The sequence below is a fragment of the Herpailurus yagouaroundi genome, unplaced genomic scaffold, assembly GCF_014898765.1.
Source record: "Herpailurus yagouaroundi ecotype Mexico unplaced genomic scaffold, PumYag 217, whole genome shotgun sequence".
In the NCBI taxonomy this organism is placed as follows: domain Eukaryota; kingdom Metazoa; phylum Chordata; class Mammalia; order Carnivora; family Felidae; genus Herpailurus; species Herpailurus yagouaroundi.
Window position 1 is genome coordinate 5280802 of NW_024412448.1, and position 22307 is coordinate 5303108.

Genomic DNA, 22307 nt, shown 5'->3' on the forward strand with positions numbered 1-22307 from the left:
CCCCCCCCCCCCCCCCCCCCCAACCAACAACGCATCAACCCAAGATTTTTCATCAGCACTACTGCCCGGAGCGATCGGGGACCGCGCCTCTCTCGGAGCATTTAAAAAATTGGCAGCCTGGCCTGGGAGAAGCGGGTCCCCACCGTCTCTTCCGGCCGGTCAGCTCCAGGCCTTCTGTATCCTCCTCTGCCCATACCCCCTCAGGCCCATCAGGCCCAGCCTTCGAGAATCATCGGGCCTCCAGCCGAGGTAGGCGGAGGTGCCGAGAGTCTTGGTTTCAGTAATCTGGCTGTGGGTTGGCTTCTCCTCTTTACCTCTTCTCTCTCTCTCTCTCTCTCTCTCTCTCTCTCTCTCTCTCTCTCGGTATAAATGGTATAAATGGCCCGGCCTGGAAGCCAGGGGCCTGGGGACGTTGGGAATAAATCGGGCGGCAGGTCCCTTCTGCTGGGAGTGCCACAGACTCCTTCCCTGCTGAACGGGCTTCTGATTGCCAGCCTCGAAAAGAAAGAAAGCAAAACACACCAGAGGAAAAAAGATAATTTCCTAGTGTGAAAAGACCCCATCAAAGGTTCCCCCTCCCTCATCATGTGATATTTTTTTGTAAAGAAAAAAATACATTTTCGTAAATACCTCATTAACTCAATGACACCACGGAGTGTTTCTGCAACAGTTACCAACATTAAGTAGGTGTGAAAAGAGTTACTTTCTGAAGACTCTACCCATCCTGCTCTGAAAGTGACAGAACCAGGCATGAAAGCGGCCGCCCAGCCGCAGAGCCCCGGGAATCCCGGCGGCCTCGTAGACCAGCCCGGCTGTGGCCGCCCTGCCCGCCCCACCGAAGCCATTTTTGGAATGTGGGTTTTTTCTCAGTGGGGCTTGTGCTGCCCACGTCTGATTATTGCCTATAAGGATATTCCTATAGGAATATTCAGGTCACGTGAGTAATAAAGCAAATTAGCCGGCGAGGCAGGGAGCGGCCTCGTACAGATAGCACATCTCCCCTGGAAAACACACGCACCCCCCCCCCCAAACGCTCCCCGGTTATTCTTAGAAATCTCCCTCCTCTGCTTCGAGACTGGGTTCAACAGCCCGCACAGACAGGACCGAACGCATAGGAGTCTGTTAGAATAACACGGATGAGGCTAAAAATACCCCTCAGAAACACACATAAAAAAGCCAAATCCAACAACAGAACGGGCTAAAAATATTCCAGGCTTTGGCAAAGAGCACAGAGTTAAATAAATTATACAAGAGCCATTCATGGGAGCAAGTTGACTTTCTCTCTTACGGGAACTTGGTTCAAGCTAATAAAAATAATAATTTACTGGCCACTGAGCTTTGCATGAGTTTAAATTTAATTGGTGGGGCTTCTGGTGTTTGTCACTTCTTGGCGATTAGTGGGCTTGTCCTAGCCTGGGGCAGGGTTGGGGGGGGGGCGCTGGGCCTAGGGTCCCTGGAAGCACAGGACGCTGGAGCAGGGCCTGGGTGAAAGGGTGGGGTGCCCAGGAGGCCGGAGGAGGAGGGAGGCCGCGGGGTGGGGGTGGGGTGGGCGGTCAGGGGAGGCAGAAAAGAGACCGGCAAGGTGTGGCTATTTTAATTTGATAAATGATCGTACACCTTTAAGAGTGTGTTTTAACAATCAAGATACACTCCAGCAAGTTGATAGGATGTTCGCTGTCAACTTACATATGTCATCAGAGCGGGCTGTGAGCGTAAATAATGTTTTAGAGTGTGCGGGATGCGTCTCAGCCTCTCCTGGAGCCCGCCAGGTAGCACCCCTGTCCTCTGGCCGGCGCTTCTCTCTCCTGGTGTCTGGGGTCAGTGGCCAGAGGAGGGCAGGAGGTGGGGGGGGGGCACTTTGGTCGAGGTCTTTCCTCTCTAGGGAGTTCCCGGGTCTCCCCACCAAAATAAGAGCTGGGTGGGCTTGCTAGAGAAACCAGCACGCAAAGGCCCGGGGCGGGAACTGCAGCATTGGCTGGTGTCTAAATTCAGCCGTTCTCAGGCATGTTAAATTTCCCGCAGGGATTAGGGTCAGGTAGTCCCCTTTGCACCCTCCTCTTCCTCCGTGGTTCCTCGGTGGAACACCCCCAGAAATCCCTGCAGGCCTTCCTGATCCCTAAAAGACTACACTTCCCAGGATGCCCCTGGGTCAGCTCCAGGGAAGGGGGGTGGGTCCCTAGCACAGAGAGAGTTCAGCCAGTGCCCCTGGGAGTGAACTCTTTTCAGGTGGGTGGAGAGGGGCCCTGGGCGCCCCCCCCGGCCCCCGCCCCCCCCCCCCAGCCATCTTTCCCTGCATCCTGGAAGAGGCCTCTGGATATGGGCCCCCAGCAGATGGGAGCTGCCCTCCACCCCCTGGATCCTGTGTGGCCGCTGTCTTGATTGGCGTGTCCAGAGTCCCTGGGGGTCCCCACCAGGCCCCCTGATTTCAGCCCGCCGCCCGCCCGTGCCTTCCCTCGGCGTGGTCTTCTCAGAGGGATCCGGTCTCTACGCGAGGGCCGGCGCGGAAGGGACGTGAGGCCTCTGCCCCGCATCCGGGCTGCTCTCTGTCACCTAGTGCCACGAGAAAACCCCTCACAGCCACGCTGTCATGGTCTCACGTCCTCAGACAGCAGCTGCCTTGCCTATCAGCATCCACCCCGAGTGACTTCTGGCAGTTTCTAAGAAGAAAGCTTCCCCCAGGACAGGCCCCTGTGCAGGAAAGCCTGGCTCATCGTCACCTGTCCAGAGAAGGTTCTCAAACCAGTCGCCGCCCGCAGCCCACTGGAGAGGTGACCCTGCTGCTGCCCGTTCTTCCTGGGGCCTTCGCATCACACGACATTCTCCACGCTGACGTGGGGCTTTGGGACGCAGAGCTCACAGCCTGTCTTGCAGATAGGCGACTTGCTCTGCTCTTACCGCGCCCCCCCCCCCCGCCCGCCCCTGACTCATCCACTAGGGACCAGCTCCTGGGTCTCCGGCCCCCATTAACCTCTGGGGTCTCCATTGTCGCACCAAAGACTGGGTACCACAAGCAAACCACAAAATCAGAGCCAGCATGCGGCCTCTAGAAAATGTCCCGCAGCCTCCCGGCCGCGCCGACCGAGCTCGGGCCTCGGGAGCCCATGTGCGTGGGGCTGCCGCTCTGCCTTGGCTCTGACGCTCTGCCCGCTGACGTTTTTATGGGATAATATACCGTTTAGATCACGCAGGTCTATTTGTCAGTGGGCCGCCCCTGTTTGTTGTAATATATAATATTACTGCCTCCTGTGGCCCTGTGAACAGCTGCCTCCGGAGGCCAGGCGACCGGTGGGAACTGGGCTACGCCCGCGGGAGGTGGGGGGTGCTGGATTTGCTGAGGGCCTGGCGGGGAGGCGTCCAGCGCCCAAGCTGGGAGCCAGCCGGGCTGGCATCCGAGGGCCGCTGCAGCTGTCTAGACGATTAGGTTCCAGATTGGATCAGCCAGGAAGAGTTTTTCATTCTGACCTGGGGCGGGGGGAGGAGGAGAAGGGAATAAACAGGTGGGTTGGGTTCCCTGCCCCCTGTCCCCTCCCAGGCCCCCCAACAAAGAGTCCAGTGTCTCTCGATGCAAATGCTTTTGAGGCTCGATGGGGGGACCCACTGTGTGCCTGGAACCGGATGGAAAGATGAAGCCCCCCCCCCTCCCCCCGCCCCCCTCAGGGCAGGAACTTGGTTTTCCACTGGAAATTTCCAGAAATGGGGGAGGGGAGGAGAAGATGGGTGTGCTGTCCGCAGGAGCCTCTAAAGCAGCAGGCTGGGGTCCTCTAGGGTGGTCTGGGAGCAGTGCCTTCTTGGGGCACCCCGTCAAGAAAGTGAGTCCTGAGGTGAGTTGAATAAGAACTCAGCCAACCCCCTGTGCCGTCCTCCCAGGAAGGTGGGTCTCGGCCGGGTCCCTCGGCCCGTCCCTCCGGGAAGCCAGGGGCTTTCCTCCGGGGGATGTCCACACCACAGGCAGCGCCGGGGGAGCGCACTGTGGCCCCCCCCGCCCCGACCCAGAGGCAGGCGTGGTGGAGCACGGCTGGACAGGGGTGAGAAGAAGGCCCTCTGGGGGCCCCAGGAACGGAGCCCAGGGTGGGGACAGGGGTGCTGGCAGTGGGTGGGGCTACACTGCCCGCCCGGTGTCCACCCAGCAGCACTGAGTGACAGACTCCATCCCAGGCACAGCCCGTGTCCCCTTTGTGGACAGAGGCAGAGGCCCACCCTGCGGACCCCAGTGGGCCAGCCAGAGGGTAACTGGCTGAGCTCACCTGTGCCCCCAGGGCCCGGATGCAGGCCGCACCCTGCTCACCTGTGCTCAGGCCACCGGACGGGTCTCACGCTCACCCACGACCAGCCTTCGGGGAATCCCACCCGAATTGTGCGCCCACCTGCCCAGTGACCTGAATGTGCGCGCTGCTCTGTCTCCCGCCACCTGCTCCTGGGCCCCTGCCGGGGTGGAGCCCCTTCGGGGCCCTCACTTACGGGGCTTGGACCTGGTGAGCTGCCCACCTCATTTTAGCTCCTTCCTGCCCTCTCACTGTGGATCCCCGGAGCCCCTGGCCTGCCGCAGGCTGTTCCCATGGCCACTGCACTGCCCCACGCACCTCTGCTTCCCTACCCCCCGCCCCTCCCGGAGCCACCCTCCAGCCGGTGCCTAGGCCACCGGTGCCCAGGCCTTGTCCCCCGCCCTTGTTCTGATCCGCAGCTGGCCCTAGAGGGTCCCGGCCTCACGCATTTCCAGAGCCCCAAGTGATTCTGCCATGCAGCTCTGCCCAGGCCCCCCAGCCCCGAACGTGCCCCCAGCTCTGCTCGGACTCCCCCTGTCCTACTCCGGAGGGCCTTCTGCGCCTGCAGCCCACCTCCTGCCCCACGTGCTCCGTGGCCATCCCAGCGCAGCCGCCCTGACCCGTGGCGGTGGGGGTCCCTTCCCCAGTGGACGGCAGGGGCCTGAGTGTGGGGTGTCTGTGTCCTCTGTCCCCGCGGCCTGCCAGAGCTGGGCCACCCAGGACGGGGGAGGCCGTAAGGGGGGGGGTGTGTGCCGTGCTCGGGCGGCACGTGTGTGCCTGTGGACACGAGGTCTCTGTCCTGCAGTGTCACCCCCACGCTGGAGAAGAGGGCAGACCAGGACCCTCTCTGGGGGAACCGACCTGGGGAGATGTGCCAGGGCCTGCACTGGCCCTAGGTCTCCTCGCTAAAACCAAGCTGCCCCGCCCCCCACACCCGAGCACGACGCGGGGACGCTTGTGCTGGCGGTGCCCTCCACATGTCCCCAGCCTCTGCAGCCACCTCCCAGGGGCCAGGGCAGCATCTCCTCACCTTCCAGAAGCATCTTGTGTCATCGCAGAGGCTCCCAAGCTGTGCCACGTTCTAAAAGGTGTCAGAGCTGAGCAGGTTGGCACGGTGAGCTCTCCCCTGTGTTAGTATCACACCTGGCGGCAGGGGTTGGGGGCAGAAGCCAGAGGCTTCACCTGGGTCACGGGGCGCTGGTGGGAGGGGAGGACATGCCCCTCCCTTCCCTGGTGGCCGTGTGGGTGGCTGCGCCCGGCAGTGGGGTCACGGGTGGGGGTGGGGGGGGGGCAACCAACCAAAGGAAGATGAGAGCTGTGGAGGGAAAAGGGGGCAGGGAGAAGGCAGGGGTCGTGGGTCTCACCCCCTGCCACCGTGGTGTCTCCGTCCCGGGCAGGCAAGCCTTTCACGCCGTGCCGCTTTGCTTTCTGGAGCTCGAGCCCTGGGAGGTGTGCATGGCGGGACTGGCCGTGCCCAGGCTTTCTGACAATCGGCAGCCCCGGCTCTGTCCCTTAGGAGCCCGTTAGAGCTGGCTGGACACATGCTTGTACACAGTCCTGCCCCAGGATGTGCCCGGAGGCCTGGAGACAAAGTGACAGGGCCCTGGGTCTTGGCAGGAAGGGCTGCTTCCCTGGGGACAGTCAGGCAGACCTTCGCGGGTCATAGTCCCCCTGGCCCTTCTCCGTGGTGTCTGTCTTGAGGTCCTGTGGTCTTGGGGCCTTAGTCTGACCACAGAGTTAGACAAGGGGTTCTGGGGGCACCCGAGGGGCTCAGTCGGTTAAGCGTCTGACTCTCGGTTTTTGTCTCAGGTCATGACCTCACGGTTGGTGGGTTCAAGCCCCGTGTCAGGCTCTGTGCCGATAGTGTGGACCCTACTTGGAATTCTCTCTCTCCCCTGCTCCCGCTCCCTCTCTCTCTCTCTCAAAACAAATAACTGAACTTTAAAAAAAACTTTTAAAAAATGCATTCTGGCTCTTGCACCCCAGCACTGGGGTCCTGCCACCATCCCCGGCACTGGGGAGGTAGAGACCCAGGTCTGGGCCGAGCGGCCTGCAGGTCCTAGAGCCCCGCAGCGTGGTGTGGGTGGCCCTGGGCCGGTAGATGGAGGGGACACTGGGGACCTCTCTCTGGAGCCCACAGGGAACTGTCCAAGGTCAGAGGCAGGATGGCCCCGGGAGGCCGGGCAGATGACCCAGGGCAGGCCCCGGGGCCCGGAGGTGCAGGGCTGTTCTCTGCCTGGGGCAAGGGAGGCTCTTGGGGTCTCCCTTGGGCTCCTCAGCCTAGGTGCCACTGCATCCTGGAGGGGCCCTGCCTGTGACCCGACCCTGAACCCCCCAGGCGGGTCAGCAGGGAGAGATGCATCTGTGGGCACCTCTTCCCTCGTGAGTGTGCAGAGATGCGGGTGGTCGCGGCCCAGGACTCCGGCCTGGGGCTGTGAGTGGACCCGCGTCTCTCCTCTCCCGGCCCGTGTGTGTCCCGGGCCTCCCCGAGCACGTGTGTACCTGGCAGGGCCTGAGCAGGACTCCACAGCCAGCCTCCCTTCTGCTCCCCCTTTTCTACACCCCCAAACCCTGGCCCCAGACAGGCACCTGGGCCCAGACTTGTAGTCGGTTTGGGCCAATGAGAGCAAGACTCAGCAAGACCCCGGGGCTGGGGACACTTGCCAGGGGGGGAGGTTGGGTGGCGGCCACTGACTGCCAGACGGGGAGGGTCACCCAGCCGCAGCTGGCTGGCTCTGTCCTCTGCCACTCAGGTCCTGACTGAGCACGAGAGGCCCGGAAGCTCTCAGGTTAGCGCCTCCCTCCCTCCCTCCCTCCCTCCCTCCCTCCCTCCCTCCTCCCCGTCCTCCCTTCCTCCTCTGGCTCTCCAGCCTGGGGCTGCCCCGGGGGCTGCCCTTGTCTCTCTCGAGCCGAGCCTGTGTGCTGACCTGACCCAGCACACCAGCTGGACTGCAGGCCACCCCAGCCTGCGGCTCACTGAGGTCCTTCCCCACAAGCCCCCCTGCACCTGCCCCTGCAGGCCCTACTCACTCTTCCCTCCCAGCCCCTCGCTCCTGTCCCTGTCCTGTCCCTGTGCGTGTGCTTAGGAAGGCACCTTGCACTCCCCTGTGGCACTAGCCCGGGTGCCTCCTCCCCTGCACTCCCCAGGGCCCTGGCGGCCAGCAGTTGGTGGGTTCAGGACCCAGACATGGATGAGAACGCGGTGAGGGCAGAACTGGGGCCCCCAGCTGCCTTCTTTTTTTCTTTTTCATTCATTCATTCACTCATTCATTTATTTTTGAGAGACAGAGACAGAGCACAAGCGGGGGGTAGGCAGAGAGAGAAGGAGAAGCAGAATCCGAAGCAGGCTCCAGGCTCCGAGCTGTCAGCACAGAGCCCGATGCGGGGTTCGAACTCACAAACCGTGAGATCATGACCTGAGCTGAAGTCGGACGCTCAACCGACTGAGCCACCCAGGCGCCTCAGCCCCCAGCTGCCTTCTGGCCTCAGCTGCTTCTTGTAGGAAGGTGACAGCAGATCCCTTTGTCCCTGGCCTGTGTGCCCGGCCCTCCTCACCCTGCACAGGTTGGGGAGGGGGAGGGGCTGGACTCCGGAGCCTGCAGGACGCGTCCTGTGTCCCCATCCAGGCAGCCCACCACGTGCCCCAGCCACCCCGGCCAGCAGGTCGCCTGTGGGCAGTTAGCCTGAAGCTGGTCCCCTTTTTGAGGCTTTTTGCATCCCTTTGGGTCTCCTAAAAATAAGGTTTTAATTTATTTTAAATTAACATTAGAATTAAATCTAAATTAAGTTGTAATACATCTTTAGGCCAGCTCTTGAGAAGCCCTAAACGTGTGTGAATACAGATAAGACCGAGAAAAGTTGGAAAGGTGCACATGCGGCTGCCTCGTCCTTCGTAACCTGTTGCAGATTTGATGACAAGTAGCAGAAACCCAAAACGATGAAGTCCAAAGGGCCCTCGCTTGAGTGGGAGTTGAGCCAGTGGTCCTTGCGGTGCCGAGCGCGAGGAGGGACAGGACGAGACACCTCACAGGGGCCTCACAGCCCTTGCACCTACGGTGCTCCGGCTCTGCTAGAAGGGAGGTGGGGGGGCACCACTGTGTGGCCGGGCTGGGAGGCTGCCAGCTGGCCAGGGCGGGGCTGGGGCACTTCCCACATAAACCCGGATCTCTGGCTTATCTGCAGAAGCAGATCTGTTCCCTGAGTTGCCAACTCCCCTCCTGAGCCTCCCTTCCCCTTGCTGAAGGTTCCTTCTCTGCTCCGGGTTCCACTGTAAATGCTACAAAAACCCTCTGCACTTGGGTTCCAGGGCTTCTCTGTGTCTTAGTTAGCTCCCGCCGTGTAACGGATCATCCCAAACTTGGCAGCTGACAACGGCAGACGTTTATTGTCTCTCTGTTTCTGTGGCTCAGGATTCTAAGTGAAGGTGTTCGCCCGGGCTTCAGGCATCTCAAGGTTTGGCTGTGGGGGACCCCCTTCCAAGCTCCCCCTTCCCCCCCACGTGGCTGTCACAGGCCCCAGTTCTTTGTCGACTGCTGGCTGGTGACAACGGTTCCAAGGGTGGTGAGCAAGGCGGCAGCCACGGTCTTTTTATGACCTGATCTCCAAAGGGCGTTTTCTGTTCGTAGAAGTGAATCTAATCCTGCCCACGCTCAAGGGGAGGGGGTTCCATACAGGGGTCAGGGCTCGTGGGGGGCCCCACTGGATCTGGACCCCTCCTGAGGCCATAACTGCCCCAGTATGCCAACTACTCCCAGGTCCCCTCTGCGGCCCGGGCCCTCCTCCTCCAAGTGCTGGCCAGCCGAGGCCCCCACGTTCCCCGGCTCCCTGCGTGTGACCCAGCCCAGCCGCTGGAGAACTCCCTCCCTCTCGGCCCCTGCCCCCTCCTTGCTCCACAACCCTGTCGTCACTTGGTCACGGGGACCCCGCTCTGGCCCGTCCCCTTCAAAAGCCCCATCCCTGCTCGGCAGAGGGCCCTCAGACAAGCGTGGGCCTGCTTACCCCGCTGGCCGGGCGCGTTGTCCACAGAAGCACAGCATCATCTTCCCACCTGTGAGATGTCTGCTCCCAGGGATGCCACCAGCAGGCCAGCAGGCTGGCCCCAAAATAGCCTCGAGGACGGTGCGGGTCACCGAGAGATCCAAGGGCCACTGTTGGAGGCCAGGGTGCCTGGCCTGCGGCTTCCTCGGATCCCAGGCGGGGCCTGGGTGAGGGCGGGCGACCCCGCACTTTGCGGGCACTCAGGAATTGTTTGTCTAATGAATGAACCTGGTAGAGTTTCACTCTCCGGACGGAGCCCGGGGTTCAGGCTGTGGCTTGGGTGACAGGGATGTCGCACCGTCAGGTCTGGGCAGCACTTTCTGCTGCTGTTCTGGAACCAGCCGCCTGCTCTGTGCAGGTGCAGGTGCCCTGGGCTTACCTGGGCCGCCCCCTGGACCACCTGGAGCCAGTGCAGGCCCTGGGTCCCCCTGAGGAGAGGGGAGCTGGCCCCGGGCTGGCCACTGCACAGGCAGCCAGGGGTCATGGCACATTTGTGGCCTCTGACCCTCAGAGGCTATGTGTGAGATGTCCTCTGGGGGACCTTGCCTGTCTGGGCAGCCCAGCACAAAGCCCCCTCCCCTCCTTTGCACAGGACACTTGCTGGGAGCCCGGGGTGTGAATTGGGCGAGGGGGATCACCCTCAGGCTCGGGGACGAGTCTCCTGGGGCAGATGGGCTCCAGGTGACAGAGGCTCAGTGACACCACTGGTTTGCCCTTGGTCACATTGGGAGCAATGCGGGAGCACAGGCCTCCAGGCCGGAAGCCCCGGGCTGGTTCTCTGCCCACGTGCCTCCTCCCTGGACCCGTGCAGCCCGCCGCCCCCCACCCCGGCCCCGGCCCCAAGCGGCTGGGCAGCCAGGGAGCATTGGGCAGGGTGCCAGGTGGCAGGTGAGCTGGGATGGGGGGTTGGCTGCTGGGTTTTCTGTCATTTGGAAGCCCCTGCTGGGCTGGCCCTGGCCTGGTCCCCCACGGCCTCCCCTGGGCTGGCCTTCAATCTAGCCCCATTCCAGAGGCCTCCCCTCCCACCTCAGGGCTACTGCTCTGTCCTGGGGACCTCTGGATCAGTGGGGTGCAATTTCCCCACCCCCAACTTGCCCTGCACCCCAAGAGTCCCCAGAAGCACCATCGTTTTACCTCTGAGGAGTGAGTTTTCCTTCTACTTATGCTGTTTTTTTTGTTTTTTTTTTTTTTAACATTTATTTATTTTTGATAGAGATACAAAGCGTGAACAGGGGAGGGGCAGAGAGAGCGGGAGACACAGAATCCGAGGCAGGCTCCGGGCTCCGAGCTGTCAGCACAGAGCCCGACGCGGGGCTCGAACCCATGAACCGTGAGATCATGACCTGAGACGAAGTCGGACACCCAACCGACTGAGCCACCCGGGCGCCCCGTATTCTGACTGTTCTTAGAGACTAGAATATCTCATCTTGACACATGTGAGGGAATGGGGTGCTTCGTCAAAGTGGCCTGGCTGCAGGAAGACACGGCGAGGGTGCAGAGAGCCCCCGGTGCACACCCGTCCCCTCCCCGGGCTGCCCTGCGAGCCCTGTGGGCCAGGAGGGGTCTACACCGCCCACCAGGAGCCAGCAGGGAAGGGGTGCGGAGGGATGGCCCCTCAGAAGGTCGGGCTGCCCAGAGGTCTCGGCCAGGAGAGGCCTGGGGCCTGGGTCACTCGGGACCCCGTCTGTTGGGAACGTTGGACACGGGTGCCGGGCAGGCCCAGATCCAGGCTCCCCCCAGGGTCCCCTTGGGGATTTGGTCTCACGCAGGCGTCTCTTGGACGAGTCACATTGGCTCTCTTGGCAGGATACTGCCAGGCCTCCACGCGGCCAAGGGCATCGGCTTGGCGGGAGCCCCTGCTCTGACCCCCACCCCCCCACCCCTGCACGGTGGTGCCGTCTGAGAGAGGAACGGCATCTCCGGTTCATTAGACCCCTGCCTCTTCTCCACCTCCCTCCCCCGGCCCTCGAATCCCACACCCTGCAAAGCATCTGCGGGCAATGCTCTCTGCACTTCTGTTCCTTTCCGCGTCCCCAGGCTCTTCTACTGTGGGCATTTGCCCCGGGCTTCTCTCTGGCTCTGTGCCCTTCCTGCCAGGTCCCGTGTCCCCTCCTTCAGGAGCCCCCTGCCGTGAGCAAAGCGCTGTGGGCCAAGAGACCCTTGTGGCCCTGAGGGCAGCCTTGCGCTGACTGGGCCTGAGGCAGGACCAGCTTCCGAGGGGCGTTGGGGTCAGGTGGCCTCACCCTGCTGTTCCTCAGCCCGTCCCTGCTGCTTTCTGGTCTCTGTTCTCTGTAGGGTTGAGCCGCTGGGACCCTGGACTCACCAGGGGCCCGTGCCTGGCAGCGGGCCTCTCCCTCGGGGCCCCGATGGGGGTTTAGTGCCCGGACGCGCTGCCGGGTGCCGAGTGGAGGGCTGGGTCGGGCTGGGTTTCACGGAAGAGGCCGAGTGCACACTGAGCCTTGAGAAAGAGGCGGGAAGGGATGTATTCTAGAAGGGGCAGCCCTAGAGCATGAGTCCCCACGTGTCTGGATCGAACCAGACCTAAAGGAGGTGGCTGGGAAATGAGGACAGAAAGTACTGGAAAAAAAAAAAAGGAAGGAAAAAGGAAAGGGGCATCTGGGTGGCTCAGTTGGTTAAGCGCTGACTCTTGACAGGCTGGTCCATGCAGTGACCCATGGAGATCTCGGTGCCCCTTCTGGCCCCACTCCAGGACCTCGCAGCCCGAGCCAGCCCCGTTCTGGGAGTCAGGCCCTCGGTCCCCGGTCCTTCTCAGGCACGAGGGAGCAGAAGCTGACCTGGGTCCTTGCAATGGCCGGGCAGAGCTCTCCCAGCCCAACATGGTAGCCGACCCCATGGCCGGAGGTCGTGACCCCAGTGCTCACGGCCGTCCCTGCCCGCCGCCCCACGGCCACAGCTCTGCTGGAGCTCGCTGATGCACACTAGTGCCTCTCCCGCTTGGCTGTGGGCGCCAGGTGCCCGGTCAGCCTGTAGCCTCCCTAGGTGTCTTTGGGAGGCGTCTCCAGACCCCTCCACGCCCACCCAAGCCAGCCCAGCTTCCAGGCCTCGTGTCTGGACCTGGGCTGGACGTGGGGTGTCATCTAGGATGTTCCTCACACCGGGGAGATGTGGCGTCCCCAAGGGCCCCATCCTGAAGCTGCCAGGCTCCGGGCAGGGCAAGAGCCCTGCACTTACTTGGGGCAGCAGAGGGGCTTACGAACCCAGGCTCGGTGATGCTTTAGCTCGGCTCTGAGTGCCGAGAGAACCACCTCTGTGGCCAGCAGGCTAGGGTGATGGCGTGGGGAGCCTGTGCCCCCGACAGCTGCGGCGCACATGCCTTCTGCTCCGGGGCCAGCACCCAGGTGGGCATGCAACAGGGGTGGCCTCTGGGTGGGGGTGAGGGGTGGCAGGAGAGGGACAAGTCGTGCACCTTGATCTGGGGGCGGTAGGAGTGATAAACAGGTGGAGAAGTGGATAGATGGATGGGTAAATGGAGGGCAGGATGGATGGAGGGAAAGAGGGAGAGAGGGATCCACAGGATGGGGGATGCACCTGGGGTGAACCTGACCCCAGGTGGCCTCCAGCCAGCACCTGCCCCCCACCCCTCAATTTCTCTGGCTGTGCTGGCCTCGGGGCCTCTGCCCAACGCAGCCAGTGGTGTTGCCTTCGTGAGGCTGGGGCGGCAGGAGGAAGATCACAGTCTCTGGGCCCCAGTCCACTGCCAGGCCACACAGGACCCGGTGTCTGGTCCTCTTGGCTGGCAGTGCAGACTCACCACCCCCAGGCATGGAGCCTTACCACGAACGTGGTCCCATCGGGACCCGCCCATCGCGGTCTCCATCCCGTGCCGGCAGGACCAGATCAGACCAAACCCCGAGACCAGACCTGCTCGGCCCTCTCCACGCCCCCCCAGCCCACTTGCCTGCCCTCCGGAGTGTCCTGGAGGGGGATGTGCTGGCTGCCCCACCGGGGAGAGTGTGCAGGGAAGGAAGGCCGTGTGAAGAGAAGCGAGGGGGCGGCCCTCAGCCGCTGCTGCCCAGACCCCCCGGCCGAGGGGCCCTCTGAGTCACTCTCAGCCCCGAGTCCGAGGGCGGCCCCTTCTGCCCAGCCAAAGGGCTAAATTTACCCTTTTAATAAGAACCAGACTTATATCCGATTTTCCTTTTCTTTTATTAGTTCTGGGCTGTTGGTGGTTGGGCCTCCCCTGTCATCTTGCTTCCACGTTTGTCGGCTGGGTGGCTCAGCAACCACAGAATTTTCCTATTATGGCCTGAGAACTGCTGCTTTTGGGCCAACCGGGGCTTCTGGAAGGTTCTCCTGGGCCAGCGGAGAGGGGCTTCCCATGTGACACACGCATGTTTCTGGGCTGCCTCCACATCCTAGGGCTGGGCCGGCCAGGAGGTTCACCCACGGCTTCACAGTCCTGCCTCCTCCGCCCGTCCCTCCTCCCTCCCTGTGCCCGTCTCAGGTTCCTCTCGTCCGGCCAGCGTCTCGGAGTCGTGGACGGCAGCCGGGATCCTTGGGAGGAGCCCTCAGGGACTCCTAGGGGCCGTGGTAGCAGCAGGGCAGACCCGGTGTCTGGTGGGACGGAGTGAGGGAATGGGCCAGACAGGCCAACATCTGGGGGCGGCCAGCTTGTGGCCGGAGGGGACCGCCCCAGATCTGGACGATGCGTGGGTCCTGGACAGCCTGCCCTGCGGGGGTGGGTGGGGGGTGTCACAGATCAGAGGGGACTTCGTGCCAGTCTAAGCTGCTTCTCCACCGCAGAGGGGGGTGGGCTGCCTGTGGGGAGGCGAACTTGGCCACGTGGCCTGCCAGCTGTCCCCCAGAATCCACACGACTCCTGGAGCCACTGTCAGCTCCGGGTGGCTGGGGGCTGAGCAGCCGGCCTGGGGAGGGGCCTGGTCCCGTGCAGCAGGGGCTCGGGCTCGGGGGTCTCTAGTTTGGTGCAGACGACAGGCGAGGGTCCCCTTCCAGCACAGGTGAGCCGGAATGTGCTCCCACTGCCCAGGGCGGGGGAGGAGGTGGGCAGGGTCCGGCGGCCCCTCCCACGTCACCCCGGGGGCACACGGAATCAAAGGTCGGGGGCTTTTTCCGGGGCCAGTAAGGGGACCAGTCTGGTGGGGGTCTGACCCTGGGAAGCGGGTCTTTGAGGCCCCCCTCTCGCAAGAGTCGGGTCAGCCACCTCGTGCGTGTTCGGGGCCGTGCCTCAGACACGCGTGCACATCTGTGTCCTGTGTGCACGCCTGTGGCCAGCGTGTACAGCCGTGGCCACGAGTGTGTGCCCGGACACGCCCCGTGAGCCCCCACACACGGTCACTGTGCTGCCTCTGTGCACGCGCACGCGTGTGCCCGGGCCAGCGGTGGGTTCCAGCCGGCCGGGACCGTTCTTGGGTGGCTCTCCACCCCACCCCCCCCCCGCTTGCTTCCCAGCCTTTCCATCTTAGTCCATGCAGGACCAGGGCTGAACGCCGATGGACACTCTCCTTCCTTGTCCCCTGTCCTGGAACAGGAGGGGTGTGTCCAGGTCCCTGGGGCAGACCTCCTGCCTCCTCTTCTCTGACAGCTCCCTCTAGGCCTGGCTCAGCACAGGAGGGGCACTCTGGGCCCCCAGGCAGACTGCCTGTCCCTCCAGTGTCTCAGCAGCCTCTGGTGTCCTGGGGGAGACCCCGGGTGCCCCCCCCCCCCGCGCGCCCAGGTGGGCCCTGCAAGGCCTGAGGGAAGTGGGGAGCCTGAGCAGGTATGAGCGGGAGGGTGGGAGCTGGGGAAGCCCCGCCAGTAGCCAGTCAGCTGGGCTCCAGGAACCTCAGGAGCCCTGAGAGCCCGGGAAGGGCTTGCTTCTCGGAGGCGGCCGGCAGCCATCTCGGTGAGGCCTTTCCTTCACAGCCCGTGTCACGGTTTCCAGAGAGGGAGGATGCCGTCCCCGTGGCTCACGTCAGACAATAAGTGCCCGTTCTGCCCAGCTCTCGGAGGCCCTTCTGTCCGCCTGTCTTTCCCCGACTCCCACTCCCTCTGCCCTCTGCCCTCAGCCTGGGATCACGGTGAGGAGACAGGCTTCTCAGCACCCCCACCACAGGACAGCCTGGTGGGGAGATGCGGGCGGAGGGGAGGGCACGGTGGGCACCTGGCACCTCAGACTTGGGGTGCGCGGCACAGGGCCACCCCTGTTGCCGCCAGTCAGGCCCGCGGGGGTCTCGGTGGCCCCTAGACCGTAGGCTCTCCCCCGGGCAACACCTGTGCTCTGGGGCAGGGGCGTCCTCAGCACCTTGGCCGCGGCAGGGGGGCCTGGCAAACAGATTGATGGAGGAAGACCCCGTTCTCCAGTGTCGCCCGGCCACGTGGTGCCCCCTCTCCAGCGGGCCAAGGCCGGACTCAGTGGTCGCTGGAGGTTCCTGGGGTGTCCGGGGCATTCCAGCTGGGACAGCGGCGAGGGGCCGGGTCGTCTGGGCCTCGGGGTGTACGGTCAGATGGGGCTCCGGGGTCGGGGCCGTGCCCGAGGACCTAGGCCGCCAGAGGGTGTCAACCAGGCCTCCCGGGCATGCTGGCTTCCGGAGCGGTTTTCTCAGCCAGCCAGGCGCCCAGGCCAGGCCTCCGTGGGGCACTAGGCAGAGCGAAGGCGGTGCTACAGCCGGGACTAGAGCCCCGTGTCTGGCCTGGGCTGGCGGCACGGCGGGCCATGCGTGACGCTCAGTACACGGCGGCTCGCCTCTGGCCCTGCTGAAACGTCACACAGCTTCGGGCCCCTTCCCCGAGGCTGTCGTGAACGTGGGACGTATCTGTGACGGGAGCTGACAGAATCTCAGGGCAGTGGCCACCATGACCGCTCCTACTGGACGGAGCAGCCTCAGGATGGAGAGGCCTCATTCAGACCTCAGCTGAGGCACTGGGGACCCCGGGGTCCAGACTGACGATGCCCCGTTCCTTGGTCAGCCCCGTGGTGGCCCGTTGTCTGGGACGGCATGAAAGCAATTAGTGTGAGGTTTGTAGAGCCCCTGGTCTGAGAGGGGTAGTGTCAGTGGCTCCAGGACCGGAGGACTGGAGCTCCCAGCCGGGGCGGGGGCGTCCAAACCAGGAACCCCTCTGGCCTTCCCTACTGCTCAGGCTCCCACCGTCCCTTCCCAGGCTGGTGACCGCAGCGCTCCGTGGGCAAGGACCTTGCCAAGAGGAAAGAAGCCTGCAGCCCAGTTCCCGGCCAGACTTGGCCTCGAGGCTCCGGCCCTGGCCCTGGCCCAGGCCGCCTCTGCTCACGCTCTGTCTGGGGCTGGCTACTGGTGGGCGGGAGGGGCCAGGGAGCTGGTAGCCAGGTCTGCCCCAGGCCCCTGCTGGCCAGGCACGCTGCCAGCTGCAGACTCCTTGGAGGTGGAGGTGACGATGCGAGCCGGCTGGGGGTGGGGGGAGGTCCCAGGGGCCATCAGCCCTCTCCCCGCCACCCGGCCCCGCAGCCCACCTGGCAAGGCCTGCGGCACCTTCGGCTGCGTCCACGCCTCTAGGCCAGGACGGTGGGGAAGAGACCGAGCCGTTCAGAGCAAGGACCGTGGAGCCCGCCGCACAGGGCCCAGGCAGGGGGGACTGGCCTGCAGGAAGCGGGGGGTGGGAATGGGAGCCCCTGGCGGGACCCGGCGCTGCAGACGGGGGTTGTAGGAGGGAGAGGCCACCTGGGTCCCCGCGGGAGTCTCCCACAGCGGCTCAGGGCGCGGGGTGTCTGTGTGTGCAGCCGGGGCCGGCCAATGCCTCTGTGACGCTGTTGGGCCCAAGAGCACTTGCGGTGTGGGGGCGATGGGGTCTCCAGCGCCCTCTGCTTCCTTCCCTGTGTCATCCTGTTTGCATGACAAGCCCCTTCTGTTTTCCAGCTGAAAGTGGAGAAGGTTCCCCAGGTGGATGTCTGAGTCAGCCACCAGGCCAGCGGGGCAGCCCCTCAGTTAGCAGGGTGGGCAGGGGCAGCCCCGCCACGGGCCGGGGAGGGGGGCTGGGCTGGAACAGTGTTTCAGCATTTCCACTACGTTCCCCAAACTGTGGGGCAGGGGTCCCCTCCCTAGACACAGAGAAGCCAGCTCTCTGAGGGCCCCCAAGAAGGTCCCCTGCGTCAGGAGACGGGCGGTGTGGGGCGAGGTGGGCCCCAGGCTTGGGGTCTCTGGCCGAGGCGGGAAGTGTAGCCTGTCTCCGGTATGTCCCCTGCTCTGCAGAGCTAAGACCAGGGGCCGGCTGAGCTGAGGTGCCACCCTCCTAGGCCCGCGTGCGGTGGGACCCCCTTCTGGGATAGGGTCAGAACAGAGCACCCGTGAGTGTCCCCACCCAAGGCCAGGATCAGTGTCTGGAGGAGGGCATGAGGTCCTGGGACCCCCAACCCAGATTTTAGCCTAGAGGTCCAGTATTGGGCCTCAGGCCCTGCTCCCCACCCGCTGTGGCCCCAGGTGGCTGACCCTTGGGGATGTGGCGGCGGGGGGGGGGGGGGGGTGCCGGGGCGAGACCTCTGAGGCCGGAGCCTCAGGCCCGGGAGACCCTGCACGGGACCCACCTGGAAGCTTCGGCTTCCCTGGACCCCAGGGCCAGGGGACCCCGTGGGACCCTGAGCTGCATTTCCTGCCCAGTCTGGAGCCTGGCCCACCGCTTCGCCCCCGCGGTGTGGGAGAGCTCAAGGTGTGGGCTTCTCAGGCTGAGCTCCTGGAGAAATTCATTATCCAGACCCGGCTTTTGGACTGGGCTGCTTCCCAGTGTCCCGGGAGGAGCAGGGTGGGAGGGACCTTCCTGGGAGGGTGCGGGGGTGGGGAGGCCTGGGAGACTGGGCGAGGCAGGAAAAGGCCTGCTCATCCTCCAGGCATGGCCCCCCCCCCCCAGGTCCCTGGGGCCCAGCAGGGGCCGCCCTCCCACTCCTGCCCCTCCACCCGCGGACCCGGAGGCCAACACTTCCCTTCCCAGCCCAGAGTCCCCTCCCCTGGCTGGACGCCTGTGGTCTGGCCGAGGCCCATGGCAGTCCCAGCCCTGCGGTCCGGGAAGTCCCTGGCCCCCGGGCACCTTCGTCCCCTGCCCCTGGGTCTTCCCAGGGTCTCCCTGCATCCTGACACCCACCACAGAGGTCGGCGTGTGCTCCAGCCCCTGGCCGCACTCACACACCTGCCTCTGTGGCCGGCGCCCAGGAGAGGCCCCACTCCTCCGTCTGTCCCGTTCACACGCTGGAGGGGAGGGAAGCTGCCAGGGTCCCCACCAGGGCAGCCCCTCCCTCTCCCCTGCTCTGGGCCTTGCCTCCTCTCTGCTGAGTCACCCGGTGTCTGGGAAGCTCCCAGAGCCAAAACCGGGCTGGATGAGGAATCACAAATTCACAAAATCCCCCTGCCTCCCGGGCAGGGAAACAGCTGCCCTGACTCACCTAGGGCAGGGCCTGCAGCCTCCGGGGACCCCCTGAGAACTCCCGCGAACCCCACCAGGCCCCTCCCTACACCCAGCCTGATGGGGTGCTGAGCGCCCAGGCCGCTGCTCCCCATCCCTGGGCTGGTCCCAAGCCAGGCTCACTGCCTGTGAACAGGGGTGACGAGACGGCGGGGCGGGGGCCGAGCACGGCTGTCCTAACCCCCCACCACCCCCAGGGGCTGCTCCTCAGAGAGCGGTCTGTGTCCGCCTGCGTCCTTCCTGCGCAAGCTGCCGTCGCCATGGAAATCCAGGGAGGCGCGCTCAGCCTGGCCTTGGCCACTGGATTTGGGCAGGGAGAGGGGACACAGTGGCGGGGGTGCAGGTGGGCACGGAGAGCCGGCTGTCAGCGCCAGCGCGGGGTGTCCTGGGGAACAGATGACTATGTGTGTCCGCCTGCCAGGCTGGCCGGGGTGTGACCCTGAGAGCCCCAGGGGGCTGACAAAAGGCAGGTCTGGCTTCATCCTTTGTCTCTGCCTCTGCCTCCAGTTTCTGTCCCTCTCACCTGGGTGGGGCTGATGAGTCCGTTGGTTGGACCTGGGGAGAAGGTTGAGGACCGCACTGTGGGGAGGGGCCGGTCCCCCCAGTGCTGCCCAGAAGGCGGGCAGAGGCCACGGGGCCCACAAGGCTGGAGCAGGGCCCCTGCTGATGCTGGGCCTTTCTGGGAGGTGTGGGTAGAGCTCTCTGGCAGGTGCGCCGGTGGCTGCGGGGCCCCGGAGCTGCCCGCCACCGTGGCCTGGGAGAGTCAGGGGCTCGGCCTCTGAGGAGAAGGCCCACCGCACAGCCAGCCGCCTGCTGCCCGCGGGCACGGCACTCGGCATCCCATTGATCAGGGTGGGGGCGGGGGGCGGTGCTGGTCGCAAAAGTGCCAACAGTGGCAGGAGGGCACGGGACCCCGAGCGTGTCTGTCGGGAGCCCGAGCGGGCCGTTTCTCCTGCTTCTGAAGACAGAAGCCCCGGGGGTTTGGGGCTCAAGAGTCACCCCTGGAGACGGGCTCCTTGGCGGGCTGACCCGGTCCAGACTCACCCTTGCCCCCTGTGTCCACAGCCAGCAGCCGCCTGATGGGGAATTCTCCGGCGCCCTCGTTCATGGGCAGCTTCCTCACCAGCAGCCTGGGCTCGGCGGCCCCCGCGCACCCCAGCGGCCCTACCCCCGCCCCCTCGGAGCAGGCCTACCGCGGCCCCCACCCCGCCACCTCCCAGATCTGGTTCTCTCACTCCCATGAAGGTGAGTCCGGGGCCAGGGGCCAGGGGCCAGGAGAGGAAGCCCCCACGCACAGGGGAGGTGGTAATTGGTTGGAAACGGGGGGCGGGCCCCACCAGGCAGTGGTCCTGGCCAGATGTGCACCGCAGATGGGCGGGGGGGGGGTGGTGGAGAAGGAGGTGGGGCCGAGAGGGCTCTGGGGGAGCCAAGGAAATGTGGAACACAGCTGGGCAGGCCGGGGCCGGGCTGCACCCTCTGCCTGGGGCTGCGCCCACCTCCCCAGACTCAAAGCGGTATGGGCTCCAGATGTGCCAGCTGGGAGGGAGGTGTGGGGTGGGGGGAGAGAGCTGTCAACATGCTCCTGCAGCCACCTCGGGGGCCTCGCCCGGAGCAGAGCCCCTCCCGGGCCCCTGGCCTCCCCTCGGAATGCGGCCCTGTGCACGCAGGCCTTGCGGCCGCCCGGCAGGACAGCCCCGGGGGCCCCTCGGGGACTCTGGGGCTCCCCTCCGGTTTCCCAACCGCCTGCTGTCTGTTCAGCCCCTCGCGCTGGGACGTGTGCGTCAGCCCGGGCCCGTGGCTGCTGGTATCCGTGCGGCCCGGGAAGGGTTAAGCCCGGCGGCGGTGGCTGGCACGCGGAGAGGTAATTGCAGTTGGCAGCGGGCACAGAGGGCTCTCCGCTCCTGGCACCGGCGCCGCCGTAACTCAGTGACTGCTGAGCGGCAAGCGTTGCGTTTGCAGAGCGCGGACCCACACGCCGCGCCCGCCGTCCGTGTTCCAGGCAGGGAGATTAGCGCCCGGCGCTGCTGGAGAGCCAGAGAAACCTCTTTGTGCAACAAGAAAGGGGCTGTTTTCCAAACAGGACAGGTGACAAGTGAGGGACAGTTGTTAAAATAATCTAGGCTTTAAGCGCTGCGCAGGGTGCACATGTTGGGCAGGCGATAAGCAGCAAGAGGTCTCCTTCCCGCTGGAGGGAGGCCGGGTGGACGGGGCAGGGTCCCCGGCCCAGACTCACCCCCCTGCTGCCCGCTTCCCACCCCCGCACTCTTAGTAGCCTCCCCAGGGGGGACCCGCTGGTGCGGGCGGGGCTGGGCGCTGGGGCGAGGCTTCCCTGGCAGCGGTGGGTGGCCCCGCGCGCTCAGTGCCTCTCCCCCTCCCCGCCCCTGCAGCTCTTCCGCCTCTCTGTCCGCCAGGCAAACTCCCAGCCCTGGCGGGAGCATCTGGGAAGGATGTCTGTAGGAGGGAGGGGTGGGGGGCTGCAGCAGCCACGTGGGACCACCTCAAAATAACGAAGTAACGGAGGAACGGCCACGGCCCCACCCTGGCCCCGCCACAGGTGCATGGGCACACCCGGGCTGGCTGACTTAGTTTCCCCTCCGGCCCGCCCTTGGGGACCTCAGCAGCACGGAGGGCGGTTTGTGGGCAGTGCCACCTGCCCTGGGGCCCAGGGAGAAGGTGTCCCTGTCCTGCCCCTCTGGGGGCTGCGGGGAGGGCGGGGTGGGAGGCAGCCTGCAGACGGCGTCCTCAACGGCCTCCCGCCACTCGCTTCCCCTGAGCCAACGGCTACATTGGCGGCGTGGCTTTTGGCCTTCAGGGCTCCCCACCGCCCTTAGCTGCAGCCCCAGGGGAGTCCGCTGGCCGGGTCGGGGGGCCCGTGCGGGCCTCCTGCCTGCCTCCACCCTGTCCTGCATCCCGTAGAACCTTCTTTGAGGCAGGGGCAGCCTGAGCAAGAAGAGGGTCCGTTGCTCCCGCTCAGACCAGCCCTGGATTGCCCCAGGATTCCAAGTCGTGTGTCCATCCACCTGGACCTCCTCAGGCTGGACATGCCCACAGCCTAGTGGGGGAGGGCGTGCCTGCCGGGCCAATGGGCTTAGTGGACAAGCGCAGGTGGCCAAAGACCAAGGGAGACAGGGTGTGGCTCTTAGCCCTCCCCCCCCCCCCCCCCCCCCCCCCCCCCCCACAGGGCGGGCGGGGAGCAGGGCCCACCCGCGGCCGAAGAGGAGCCTCGGGAGAGGCAGGAGCCCTGAGGGGGAGGGCACCCCCGACCTGCCAGGTCCCACCTGGCGGTAGCCGGGATCTATATATCCTGGCGACCGTGCAACCACATACACCTTCCAGGCCCGTGCCTCAGTTTACCCCCTCGCCACCTCCTTCTCTCTGCCCTCCGTGAAGCCGCCCCGCCTCGGGATCTCCTTCCTGCGGGGGTTCCCTGCCCTCCGCCCTCCGCCTGTCTGCCTGCTGTAGCCTCGCTCCCCGACAGGCCACGTGGTGCCGGCTGCCTCGCTGTGAGCTTGGAGCGTAAAGGCCGGCAGGCGGGCGGGCGGGCGGGGCCGGAGCGAGTGGCAGCGTTTGCTGGCTGCCTGCCCTGGCAGCATGCCTGGCTGCTAGTTTGACTGGGTGCCAGCTGGC

The 22307-nt window shown here is 64.9% G+C and overlaps 1 protein-coding gene and 1 long non-coding RNA gene across 2 annotated transcripts in view; one reads left to right on the forward strand and one right to left on the reverse strand.

The window, feature by feature from the left end:
• Nucleotides 1-13447: 13447 nt before the first annotated feature.
• LOC121018050 (uncharacterized) lies at nucleotides 13448-17972 on the reverse strand. The gene is made up of 2 exons (XR_005785007.1): nucleotides 17812-17972; nucleotides 13448-17146 (listed from the first exon to the last, which is right to left on the reverse strand). It is a non-coding gene; the product is annotated as an uncharacterized LOC121018050 (long non-coding RNA).
• Nucleotides 15196-22307, forward strand: part of BAHCC1 (BAH domain and coiled-coil containing 1) — a 40270-nt gene continuing 33158 nt past the window's right edge. Inside the window, 2 exon segments of the mRNA XM_040456656.1 lie at nucleotides 15196-15337; nucleotides 19746-19925. Coding sequence (XP_040312590.1) covers nucleotides 15211-15337; nucleotides 19746-19925 — 307 coding nt within the window. The 5' untranslated portion in view covers nucleotides 15196-15210.